A 13413-nucleotide genomic window follows, 5' to 3' on the forward strand; every position below is an offset into this window, starting at 1 on the left:
ACAGTATTATCTAATTATTAGCTAATTCGAAGTATTGACTCACTCTCACCTACCTGCCTCTGGTGTTCTCGCAAAAGATAAAACCATAAAACAGCACTCTGGGATACCATTCCAGGGTCGTGCCTCCTAGTCCAAGAGGCAGGAATCACTGTGTTAGCCTGGAAGGGATCACCTAAGGATACTAAACATTACAGGACGAAGAGCAGTCTCTATACACTGCCATCATGACAGGTCAGGCAACAAAATGCTATTAAAATTGCATCTGTTAAATGCTATTATGGATCTATGCTATTCAGATATCTGGCATTTTCTGATAGGCTTATGTTATTGGTGAAACAAAATGCATATATTTAATTGTTACATCAGTACCCTGCTTAGATATCTCTAATATTTGATATATTTAACCTAATGGTTTTATTTCTCACACACAAAAAGATGAAGAGGATGTTAAGAAGAGCAAGTCAAAGGTAAGACTTCTAGTGCACTGTAAATGGTCTGGATTCATTTATTTTACAAGTGATGCTCTGAAACCTAAATAAATGCTTCAGAGATTAAGTTAACTAGCACCAATTGATAGAACACTATGCAACGCAATTCAAGCTTGCATGTTCAGCTACACTACATGACCGAAAGTATTTGGACACCTGCTTGTCGAACATCTCATTCCAAAATCATGAGCATTAATATGGAGTTGGTGCCCTTGCTGTTGGGAAGGCTTTCGACTAGATGTTGGAATTTTGCTGCGGGGACTTGCTTTCCATTCAGCCACGAGCATTAGTGAGGTCCGGCACTGGTGTTGGGCGATTAGGCGACGTTCGCAGTCGACAATCCAATTCATCCCAAAGGTGGGGTTGAGGGCAGGGCTCTGTGCAGGCCAGTCAAGTTCTTCCACACCGATTGACAAATTATTTCTGGATAGTCTTTACTTTGAGCATGGTGGCATTGTTATGCTGAAACAGGAAAGGGCCTTCCCCAAACTGTTTCCAAAAAGTTGAAAGCACAGAATTGTCTAGAATGGAAATGCCAACTGTCATTTACTCATGAGGTGCTGAACTGGTGCAGCCTCTGCAACCACCGTGATTATTGTTATTATTATTTGACCCCGATGGTCATCTAAGAACTTTTGAACATCTTGGCCATGTACTGTTATAATCTCAACCCAGCACAGCCAGAAGAGGACTGGCCACCCCTCAGAGCCTGGTTCCTCTCTAGGTTCCTGACTTTCTAGGGAGTTTTTCCAAGCCACTGTGCTACTACATCTGCATTGCTTGCTGTTCGGGGTTTTAAGTTGGGTTTCTGTATAGCACTTTGTGACATCGGCTGATGGAAAAAGGGCTTTATAAATAAATGTGATTGATTGATAGCATTAAGATTTCCCTTCACAGGATCTAAGAGGCCTAGCCCGAACCATGAAAAACAGCCGTAGCACATTATTCATCCTCCACCAAACTTTACAGTTGGCACTATGCATTCGGGCAGGTAGCTTTCTCCTGGAATCCGCCAAACCAAGATTTGTCTGTCGGACTGCAAGATGGTGAAGCATGATTCATCATTCCAGAGAATGCGTTTCCACTGCTAGTGTCCAATGGCAGCGAGCTTTACACCACTTCAGCCGACGTTTGGCGTTGCACATGGGGATCTTAGGCTTGTGTGCTGCTGCTCGGCCATGGAAACCCTTTTCATGAAGCTCCCGACGAACAGTTCTTGTGCTGATGTTAATTCCAGAAACAGTTTGGAACTCGTTAGTGAGTGTTGGGCGGCAGTGTAGCCTAGTGGTTAGAGCGTTGGACTAGTAACCGGAAGGTTGAGAGTTCAAACCCCGAGCTGACAAGGTACAAAATCTGTCGTTCTGCCCCTGAACAGGCAGTTAACCCACTGTTCCCAGGCCGTCATTGAAAATAAGAATTTGTTCTTAACTGACTTGCCTGGTTAAATAAAGGTAAAAAAAATAATTAATAAATACATTTAAAAAAAACCATGACAGACTATTTAAACGCTACGTGCTTCAGCACTCAGGTGGTTCCGTTCTGTGAGCTTGTGTACCACTTCGTTGCTGAGCCATTGTTGCTCCAAAACATTTCCACGTCACAATAACAGGATTTACAGTTGACTGGGGGCAGCTCTAGCAGGGCAGAAATTTGACAAACTGACTTGTTGGAAAGGTGCCATCCTATGCCAATGCCACGTTGAAAGTCACTGAGCTCTTCAGTAAGGCCATTCTACTGCCAATGTTTGTCTATTGAGATTGCATGGCTGTGTGCTCAATTTTATACACCTATCAGCAATGGGTGTGGCTGAAATAGCTGAATCCACTAATTTGAAGGGGTGTCCATATACTTTTGTATGTATAGTGTATGAGTATTTCATTCAATATCATAGCTGTAAGGGAATCCTTATTTTTTTTTTTAATTGCACTCTGCAATTTTAAAGTAAATAGGCTTTTATTCAGATATAGTATAGATGAAGTTATAAAGATACCAGATTAATATGGCCCTTATTTTGTGTCTGTATGAACAGGAGGTATGTGGCTATCCCCTAAGCATATTCTTCATTGTTGTAAATGAGTTCTGCGAGAGATTCTCCTACTATGGCATGCGAGGTAAGAATATGACACAGTATCTACTACATGGGAGTAATCAACAGTTCTACTAACCCAGTGAGCAAAACTAGTTGAAAATATCTCATTTCAACCAGTTTTGCCCACTGGGAATAACTACAGTGGCTTTGTGTAGTGCCCATCCTGAGGAGCTTCCCCTTCTCTCTCTCCTGTCCACAGCTGTGCTGGTGCTGTACTTCAGGTACTTCCTTCGGTTTGATGATGACCTGGCCACCTCCATCTACCACACCTTCGTGGCTCTGTGCTACCTGACTCCCATCCTGGGAGCCATTGTAGCAGACTCCTGGTTGGGCAAGTTTAAGTAAGTGACTGTTCTGAGTCCTAGAACTAGGGTGTATTACAGAACAGGAATTCATTCTTGTGTAACGGATGTGAAACGGCTAGCTTAGTTAGCGGTGTGCACTAAATTGCATTTCATTTGGTGACGTCACTTGCTCTGAGACCTTGAAGTAGTAGTTCCCCTTGCTCTGCAAGGGCCGCGGCTTTGGATGGGTAGCGATGCTTCGAGGGTGACTGTTGTTGATGTGTGCAGAGGGTCCCTGGTTCGCGCCCGGGTATGGGCGAGGGGACGGTCTAAAGTTATACTGTTACACTTGCACTGGTAGCTAACACCTTGATTTCCCCTTCCTGTAGGACTATCATCTACTTGTCCATTGTCTATGCAATTGGCCAGGTTGTGATGGCAGTCAGTGCCATTCATGACATCACGGACACAGACAGAGATGGCACGCCAGACAACTTGACCTTGCATATGTGAGTCGTCCTCATTTAAAGTCAAGTTCATAGATTAGCTTCCGAACAACACAAGTCACATACTAAGGCTTGCCAGAGTATGTCCTGACTCCACAGACTTTGTGAAGTGCTACTGAATCCATGGCCTAACAATATTGCTCTGCCTCCACTCTCAGTGTGCTGTCCATGGTGGGCCTGCTCCTCATTGCGCTGGGGACAGGTGGCATCAAACCTTGTGTAGCTGCTTTTGGAGGAGACCAGTTTCAGGACCACCAGGTTAGCAGAATAACTCCGTATTCGGGGGAATAACACCACCACTGTGTCTGTCTGTATCTTTATCAGTAGGCAGAGATTTCCTCACTACAGCTGCCAAGTCATTTTAATACCCACAAACCCTGATTTTAACCTTTGCTCCTTTGATAAGTGTAATGTACATGTATCTCCTATGAATGGCCCATAATATACAGTACAGGTCAAAAGCTTGGACACCTACTGATTCATTTTGACTAGTTTCTACATTGTCGAATAATAGTGAAGACATCAACACTATGAAATAACACATATGGAATCATGTGGTAACAAAATAACTGTGAAACAAATCAAAATATATTTTAGATTCTTCAAAGTTGCCACCCTTTGTCTTGATGACAGCTTTGCATACTTGGCATTCTTTCAACCGGCTTCATGAGGTAGTCACCTGGAATGCATTTCAATTAACAGGTGTGCCTTGTTAAACGTTCATTTGTGGAATTTCTTTCCTTTGGTATTGTTGGGACAAGGTAGGGGTGGTATACAGAAGATGGCCCTATTTGTTAAAAGACCAAGTCCATATTATGGCAAGAACAGCTCAAATAAGCAAAGAGAAACGACAGTCCATCATTACTTTAAGATGAAGGCAGTCAATCTGGAGCATTTCAAGAACTTTGAAAGTTTCTTTAATTAAATGCAGTCGCAAACACCATCAAGCACTATGATGAAACTGTCTCTCATGAGGACCACAACAGGAAAGGAAGACCCAGAGGTTACATCTGCTGCAGAGGATAAATTCATTAGTTATCAGTCTCAGAAATCGTCAGTTAACTGCACCTCAGATTGCAGCTCAAATAAATACTTCACAGAGTTCAGGTAACAGACACATCTCAACATCAACTGTTCAGAGGAGACTGCGTGAATCAGCCCTTCATGGTCTTTGTAAGACATAGAGTAGGTGAACGGGTGATCTCCGCATGTGTGGTTCCAACCGTGAAGCTTGGAGGAAGAGGTGTGATGGTGTGGGGGTGCTTTGCTGGTGACGCTGTCTGATTTATTTAGAATTCAAGGCACACTTAACCAGCATGGCTAACACAGCATTCTGCAGTGATACGCCATCCCATCTGGTTTGCTCATTTGTTTTTCAACAGGACAATGACACAACACACTTCCAGGCTGTGTAAGGGCTATTTGACCAAGAAGGAGAGTGAAGGAGTGCTGCATCAGATGACCTCCACACTCACCCGACCTCAACCCAATTGAGATGGTTTGGGATGAGTTGGACCGCAGAGTGAAGGAAAAGCAGTCAACAAGTGCTCTGCATATGTGGGAACTCCCTCAAGACGGTTGTAAAAGCATTCCAGGTGAAGCTGGTTGAGAGAATGCCAACAATGTGCAAAGGTGTCATCAAGGCAAAGGGTGGCTACTTTGAATAATGTCCAAAAACAAATCAAAATATATTTATATAACACTTTTTTGGTTACTACATGATTCCAGATGTGTTATTTCATAGTTTTGATGTCGTCACTATTATTCTACAATGTGAAAAATAAACAAAAACCCTTGAATGAGTAGGTGTGTCCAAATTTTTGACTGGTACAGTACAAACTTTACACATACAAATCTAGTCCTTTTTATTTTTGCAGGCAAAACAGAGGAGCACTTTCTTCTCAGTTTTCTACCTGTGTATCAATGGTGGGAGTCTCCTGTCTACAATCATTACACCAATCCTCAGAGGTAGGGGAAATATCCAAGCCAGGCCAGGCTATGTATAATAACTCCCTCAATGTCGTCTGAAGATATTACCACAAATCTGCATAAATAACTATTTAATACACAACACAACTGCAGCTAGTGTATGGATGAGTGATGTCTGTGCTGTGTCCCTGTGTTTAGGCCAGGAGTGTGGCATCCACAGCCAGCAGAAGTGTTACCCTCTGGCCTTCGGTGTCCCTGCTGCGCTCATGGTGGTCGCCCTTGGTTAGTGTCTCTACCATCTTCTTTATTCTACCTACAGATGTAGGATCTTAATTTGACCTAAATTGTCAAAGCAAATTAAATCCTGCAGCAATAGGATTTGAATGTTCAGTCTGTAATTTTGCTTGATCAGTGGTACTATTAGCCGGGCAAAAGTAGACTGCAGGAAAAGTTCAATACTGTTAATTTAACCATGTGTTAGTGTGGGTTTTCAGTGAATTTATGTAAATCACGAAGCTCGTCTGCATTTCCTGCGGTGAAAGAAATTTCTCAGCAACAAAAGTGATCAAATTAAGATCTTACCTTGTCCCATGGTTTTGCTGTAATATTTATTCTGATAAAGTGTATAAAATGTAGTTTTGACGGTGCTGTTTTCCTGTTTGTCCCTACAGTTGTGTTCATAATTGGAAGTGGTATGTACCATAAAACTGAACCGCAGGGAAACATAATGCTGGATGTGTGTAAATGTATTGGGGTAAGTCATAACATTATCTAGTACCAGCATTCAGCATAATTGCATCAACTTTCACAACAATGTATAAAATGACTGGTGGAATCTTCCCTGCAGCCACTCTGGTGTTTCTGAAAGGATGATTTCTGTGTCTGCTCATCTTTACAGTTTGCAATAAAGAACCGCTTCAGGCACAGGAGTAGCTCCTACCCGAAGAGAACGCACTGGATGGACTGGGCCGAAGAGAAACACGAGGTAGGTTATCTACACTGCAAACTATACAGTACTATCTAAATGGCATGTTCGGTCTCAAATATATGAACAACACCTCATATTGTCTTTCTCTCTTTTTGTGCTTGTAGAAACTCCTCATTGCTCAGATAAAGATGGTGCTGAAGGTCCTATTTCTGTACATTCCCCTTCCAATGTTTTGGACCCTATTTGACCAAAAGGTATCTGAGATATGTTGGTAGATAATCATGTTTGTCCTGCGATATGTGACGTAACTTGTAATATCCATACGGTATAACCAAGTGAAATGTTCCGCTCCCTCACAGGGCTCTAGGTGGACTCTTCAGGCCACCACCATGGATGGAAACTTTGTACGTTTTCAAAAACATCCCACTGTAAAACGTCAACTAAAGCTACACTTTGCAAGTTGTTCATGTTTGTAATGACCTTGCTCTCTTTCCAGGGATCCCTCATTCTGCAGCCTGATCAAATGCAGGTAAGTTAGAGGTACTTTATGGTTCCTGGTTGTTTTCATCCATGGCTAAATGCACTTCTTACCATAGAAACCATCTTTTTGACAGACTGTCAACCCTATTCTGATTCTGACTCTGGTACCGATCATGGACAGTGTGGTGTACCCACTGATAAAGAAATGTGGCCTGAACTTCACGTAAGTTCTACTTAAAGAAAAATGATAAAAACAAATGCCTGTACAGTATCTCCAAAACAGTGAAGAGGCAGGTGTAAGCATGCTTAGGAATCTAACCATGAACCTTTCCTCAACAGTCCTTTGAGGAGAATGACAGTGGGGATGTTTTTGGCAGCCATGGCCTTTGTTGCCGCAGCTTTGGTACAGATCCAGATTGATGTAAGTGTGTACAATACATACATTGTGTGGCAGTTTGTTTCTGGTTTAGTGAAGTATTCTTTGATGCTAGCATGGCCTTGTATGGCTAGGAATAGATGTAGCATTGTTGAAAGCAGATACAGTCTAGAACCTGGGCTACAGGAAATCGATATTATGACAAAGTCCAAATTGAGAGTATCCCATTTTTACCCTCTTCATGGCAATACTTTCACTGTCTATAGAATTGGAATGCATAACAAAGAGATTATATTATTTGCTAAATCCTTACTTGTACCCAGAGCCATATACTAACATATATCTATCTACAGTTGAAGTAGAAAGTTTACATACACTTACAGTTGAAGTCGGAAATTTACATACACATATTTGGAGTCATTAAAACTCGCTTTTCAACCACTCAACAAATTTCTTGTTAACAAACTATAGTTTTGGCAAGTCGGTTAGGACATCTTCTTTGTGCATGACAAAAGTAATTTTTCCAACAATTGTTTACAGACAGATTATTTCACTTATAATTCACTGTGTCACAATTCCAGTGGGTCAGAAGTTTACATACACTAAGTTGACTGTGCCTTTAAACAGCTTGGAAAATTCCAGAAAATGTCATGGCTTTAGAAGCTTCTGATATGCTAATTGACATCATTTAAGTCAATTGGTGGTGTACCTGTGGATGTATTTCAAGGCCTACCTTCAAACTCAGTGTCTCTTTGCTTGGCTTCATGGGAAAATCAAAAGAAATCAGCCAAGACCTCAGAAAAAAAATTGTAGACCTCCACAAGTCTGGTTCCTCCTTGGGAGCAATTTCCAAATGCCTGAAGGTTCCATGTTCATCTGTACAAACAATAGTATGCAGGTATAAACACCATGTGACCACGCAGCCGTCATATCGCTCAGGAAGGAGACACATTCTGCCTTCTAGAGATTAATGTACTTTGGTGCAAAAAGTGCAAATCAATCCCAGAACAACAGCAAAGAACCTTGTGAAGATGTTGGAGGAAAAAGGTACAAAAGTATCTATATCCACAGTAAAACGAGTCCTATATCGACATAACCTGAAAGGCCGCTCAGCAAGGAAGAAGCCACTACTCCAAAACCGCCATAAAAAAGCCAGACTGCGGTTTGCAACTGCACATGGGGAAAAAGATCGTACTTTTTGGAGAAATGTACTCTGGTCTGAGGAAACAAAAATGGAACTGTTTGGCCATAATGACCATCGTTATGTTTGGAGGAAAAAGGGGGATGCTTGCAAGACGAAGAACACCATCCCAACCGTGAAGTACGGGGGTGGCAGCATCATATTGTGGGGGTGCTTTGCTGCAGGAGTGACTGGTGCACTTCACAAAATAGATGGCATCATGAGGTAGGAAAATGATGTGGATATATTGAAGCAACATCTCAAGACATCAGTTAGGAAGTGAAAGCTTCCTTGCAAATGGGTCTTCCAAATGGACAATGACCCCAAGCATACTTCCAAAGTTGTAGCAAAATGGCTTAAGGACAATAAAGTCAAGGTACTGGAGTGGCCATCACAAAATCCTGACCTCAATCCTATAGAAAAGTTGTGGGCAGAACTGAAAAAGTGTTTGCGAGCAAGGAGGCCTACAAACCTGACTCAGTTACATCACCTCTGTCAGGAGGAATGGGCCAAAATTCACACAACTGATTGTGGGAAGCTTGTGGAAGGCTACCTGAAACGTTTGACCTAAGTTAAACAATTTAAAGGCAATGCTACCAAATACTAATTGAGTGTATGTAAACGTCTGACCCACTGGGAATGTGATGAAAGCTGAAATAAATAATTATCTCTACTATCGTTCTGACATTTCACATTCTTAAAATAAAGTGGTGATCCTAACTGAGTGAAGACAGGGAATTTTTACTAGGATTAAATGTCAGGATTTGTGAAAAACTGAGTTTAAATGTATTTGGCCAAGGTGTATGTAAACTTCCGACAACTATATATATAAACATATGACTCTGCTTGTATCTATTTCAGAAAACCTTGCCAACCTTCCCATCATCCTCCCAGAGCCAATTAAAATTACTCAACATGGGCAGTATCCCCCTGGCAGTTACTTTACCCAATAATGATCCATTCATCATTGAAACAGCTACGGTAAACCATCTTGAGGATGTTCTCTTAGGCATTCATGTCACAAAACCTGTATTGGCAGAAATCTTACACAGATGTTGATGTCTACTAGAAGAATATATTTTACATGTTTTATTGAACCTTTATTTGATCAGGGAGTCATACTGAGAGAAAGGTCTCTTTTACAGATGAGCCCGGAATTACAGAATTTACAGAAAATACACACATCAAAATGTAAATACAAAATACAAACAGAAAGAAAAAAACAAAGCCATTCATCAGTAATAAGGTCCTCAAGTAATGGTTTAAGTTGAATGGTGAAGTTATGATCAGCCAAAACATTACATTAAATCATTTGTTGTAACTTTTCTAATTGAACCAAGTGCTTCACTGTAACTGTTAAGTGTTTATACCTTATTGTGGAACTGACTCCACTCATATATTTTACAGGCTAGTGCAAATTACCTTACATTTGAGGAAGAAAGCATCCAAGTTTCATTTCAGAGTCCTGAAATATCTCGGACTATTTCCTTAGCAAAGAACAAGCGGCAAACACTTCTAATTCCCTCAAACCTCAATGCCCCAATGTGGGAGGTGGTAAGTACATACCTACTATTGCACCCTTGTAAGAGTACAGTATTAACATCATGAGCATTAAGTCAATATACATTTTCTCTGATCCTCTGTTGCAGACTGATGATGTGATGGCAAAGCCAGAGCAAGGGGCCAATGCAATCAGGTACATTTGGATGCATTTCCCAATGTTTTTTGCCGAAATGAACATACTTTTCCAGATAATCTATAGCCATTCATGGTTAACTTGGATGTGTTTTTTGTTGATGCTCTTTCTCAACTCTATGTGTATTCATTTCCAGATTTGTTAATGGTATGGCTGGAGCGGTGAATGTGTCAACCTTTGGAAGCATTGACTACTCCTCTGCTTCCAACTACTCTCTCATATCAAATGGAAAGTAAGGAATGAAATATTGATTATACTTGCAAATATGCAGTATAATAAAGAGGATGACATAAAGAATATGCAGCTCAATCCTTAAAATGTGTATTTAGCTGATTTTGCTTACGTTATAAGACTCACAAACACAGATTTCCAAAAGCATCTCTTCTTATGCCTTTCCAGAGCAACCTTCACCATAACCAATGGTGCGAACACATGTGAATACTCCAGAGAATTTGGATTCGGGAGTTCTTACACTCTGCTTATCCCCAGTCATTTTGTATGGGGCCCGACTGTAAGTTTCACTCCTTCTACGTGTCACTTAATAATACAGTGATATATCCCATAATCAGCTTCAGTAAATTACAGTTTTTATTGTCCCTTTTCTATAGTGCTCGGAATCCATTTCTGGGGTTGAGGATATTCAGCCCAACTCCTTCCATATGGGCTGGCAGATCCCACAGTACTTCCTCATTACCTGTGGAGAGGTGGTGTTCTCTGTTACTGGCCTGGAGTTTTCTTATTCACAGGTGAAGCACCCTTATTAGTATATTATATGTTAGACCTGAACTTGAATCATTCTGATCTGCCCAACAACAGGGGAAAGTATAAAGTATTCTCTTGAATTTTCAGTTGTAAAATAATGGGTGGCTGTACAATTCACAGCATAATTTACCAAGCGATATATCTTTCTTCAAAGGCACCGAGCAACATGAAGGCAGTGCTACAAGCAGGCTGGCTGTTCACTGTAGCTATTGGCAACTTTATTGTCCTTATTGTGGCTGAGATTGCACAGATCGAAGAACAGGTACAGTGCCACTACACTACACTCTAAATATAAATCTCTCATTCTATGTCCTCTGAGGACACACTCATAGCCCTCTTGTGGCACGTTGTCTGCGTATTGGGAAAGCCAGCCCAGACTCTATGGGTGAAAGAGTTGAAGTCTTCAGTGCCCATGAATCATACCTCAAAGGCCAGATCTGATGATGTAAATATGTGACGTGTCAAATCTTTGTTTTTTCCTCCTGCAGTGGGCAGAGTTTGTCCTCTTCGCCTCCCTCCTAGTGGCAGTGTGTGTCATCTTCTCCATCATGGCCTATTTCTATACCTACATGGACCCTGCAGAGATCGAGGCCCAGTTCAGGGACAAAGATGGTACGGAGGAATCAGACAAAGAGGAGCTTCAAATGCAGAAGAAAGATTTCGTAGACCATCACAATGGAGATGATGAAGCCAAACAAACAAAAATATAAATTTCTGTCAATTTGCATAATTGTGTGTGTGTGTGTGTGTGTGTGTGTGTGTGTGTGTGAGAGAGAGAGAGAGAAAGAGACTGAGTGAAAGAGAGAAGGGGCAAGACAAAAAAAGAACATGAATACCAATTGTATTATATTATAGTTTTGATATGCACAAAATAACTGCTCCAAGTATGGTGCAGAGAGGGAAAAGCACATTTTTACTACATTTAAAATACACTTAAATTCCAGACTTGTTTTAAGCTTTCGGCTGTGAGAGAAAACAACAAAACATTACAAATGGAACAATCTGTTTTTGAAAAAACCTGTAAAACATCCCAATGTCCATCGATCAGGATTAATTTTGCATGATTATACTGTATAGGTTGCATTGTTATTAATATAGAAGTTAGTGTGTATTAAGAAAAAGCAAGATTTTCATGGCTCTCATTTAGGCTCACTTATATTCATCTGTGGCTTGGGCATAATACAATTTATAGTCCATGTGATTTGCCTTAGACTATAACATACATTTTTTAAAGAGGACTGGGTTTTCACAGGCCAATCATTTATGATTAAGCTACTTTTTGGGACATAATGAGACAATATGTGTCAGATAACATACATTAGGCCAACTCATATTCTGCTCTTCTTAAATACATTTGATTCATATCATAATGTTTCTTTAGACATTACTGAAATACAGTTGAAGTCGGAAGTTTGCATACACTTAGATTGGAGTCATTAAAACTCGTTTTTCAACCACTCAACAAATGTCTTGTTAACAAACTATAGTTTTGGCAATTCGGTTAGGACATCTACTTTGTGCATGACACAAGTCATTTTTCCAACAATTGTTTACAGATGATTTCACTTATAATTCACTGTATCACAATTCCAGTGGGTCAGAAGTTTACATACACTAAGTTGACTGTGCCTTTAAACAGCTTGGAAAATTCCAGAAAATGATGTCATGGCTTTAGAAGCTTCTAATAGGCTAATTGACATAATTTGAGTCTATTGGAGGTGTACCTGTGGATGTATTTCAAGGCCTACCTTCAAACTCAGTGCCTCTTTGCTTGGCATCATGGGAAAATCAAAAGAAATCAGCCAAGACCTCAGAAAGAAAACTTTGCCCCTCCACAAGTCTGGTTCATCCTTGAGAGCAATTTCCAAACGCCTGAAGGTACCATGTTCAACTGTACAAACAATAGTACGCAACTATAAACACCATGGGACCACGCAGCCATGGAAGGAGATGTGTTCTTTGGTGCAAAAAGTGCAAATCAACCCCAGAAAAACAGCAAAGCACCTTGTGAAGATGCTGTATATAGACTCATAACGTATGTAATTTTCTTGTGTTACTTTTTGATTGGATTGTTTTACTTTAGTTTATTTATAAAACATTTTACTGTATTGTTGGTTAAGGGCTTGTAAGTAAGCATTTCACGGTAAGGTCAGCACCTGTTGTATTCGGCGCATGTGATAAATACAATTGGATTTGATTGTCATGCAAAAGCCTGCCGTGACCCTTAATTAACAAACACGTTTAGCATCTCCAGGGGCCTCTTTTATCAACCATGCAAAGGCACGAGTCTGCGGAAACCATGCGTGGGATCATTTTAATGCAAAGTGTGAGATATATCAATATAAATGTTTGCTTGTGAGTGTGATTACATTTAAGCACAGCCACGACCATGTGTAGGCACAGTGCCAAGTGGTGGAATAAGGCAACTGCTTGTCAAGAATGGGAAGAACATGTTGAAAATTGTTAGAGTAATATTTTTTTTAATGGATTTACTTGTATTTCAATTGTGAATTCATGTAACAGCTGTTGACAAGATACATATTTAAGTTGACATCAGTCATTTGTTGAATTAGAGGCACATGTTAAAGTGAAACCATTGTAGAAATACTATAAAATACTGCGACAATGGAAATCAAATGAGAGATGCCTGATCTTGCTCTGTTGGAAGATTTGGCACATGCTGCATTTTTCAGTG

General features: G+C 40.5%; 1 protein-coding gene across 1 annotated transcript; it reads left to right on the forward strand.

The window, feature by feature from the left end:
- The first annotated feature begins 104 nt into the window (after positions 1 to 104).
- Positions 105 to 11860, forward strand: slc15a1a (solute carrier family 15 member 1a). Its single transcript, XM_064944694.1, has 23 exons — positions 105 to 231; positions 436 to 467; positions 2518 to 2599; positions 2777 to 2918; positions 3251 to 3370; positions 3526 to 3625; positions 5245 to 5335; positions 5495 to 5578; positions 5968 to 6050; positions 6195 to 6281; positions 6389 to 6478; positions 6584 to 6628; positions 6721 to 6753; positions 6839 to 6927; positions 7044 to 7125; positions 9122 to 9241; positions 9668 to 9814; positions 9910 to 9956; positions 10093 to 10188; positions 10356 to 10467; positions 10565 to 10702; positions 10873 to 10980; positions 11207 to 11860. The coding sequence occupies exons 1-23, from the start codon at positions 225 to 227 to the stop codon at positions 11426 to 11428; spliced, it is 2157 nt and encodes a 718-aa protein (XP_064800766.1). The 5' UTR covers positions 105 to 224; the 3' UTR covers positions 11429 to 11860.
- The last annotated feature ends 1553 nt before the right edge of the window (positions 11861 to 13413 follow it).

The sequence above is a fragment of the Oncorhynchus masou genome, chromosome 29 (genome assembly GCF_036934945.1).
Source record: "Oncorhynchus masou masou isolate Uvic2021 chromosome 29, UVic_Omas_1.1, whole genome shotgun sequence".
Taxonomy (NCBI): Eukaryota; Metazoa; Chordata; class Actinopteri; order Salmoniformes; family Salmonidae; genus Oncorhynchus; species Oncorhynchus masou.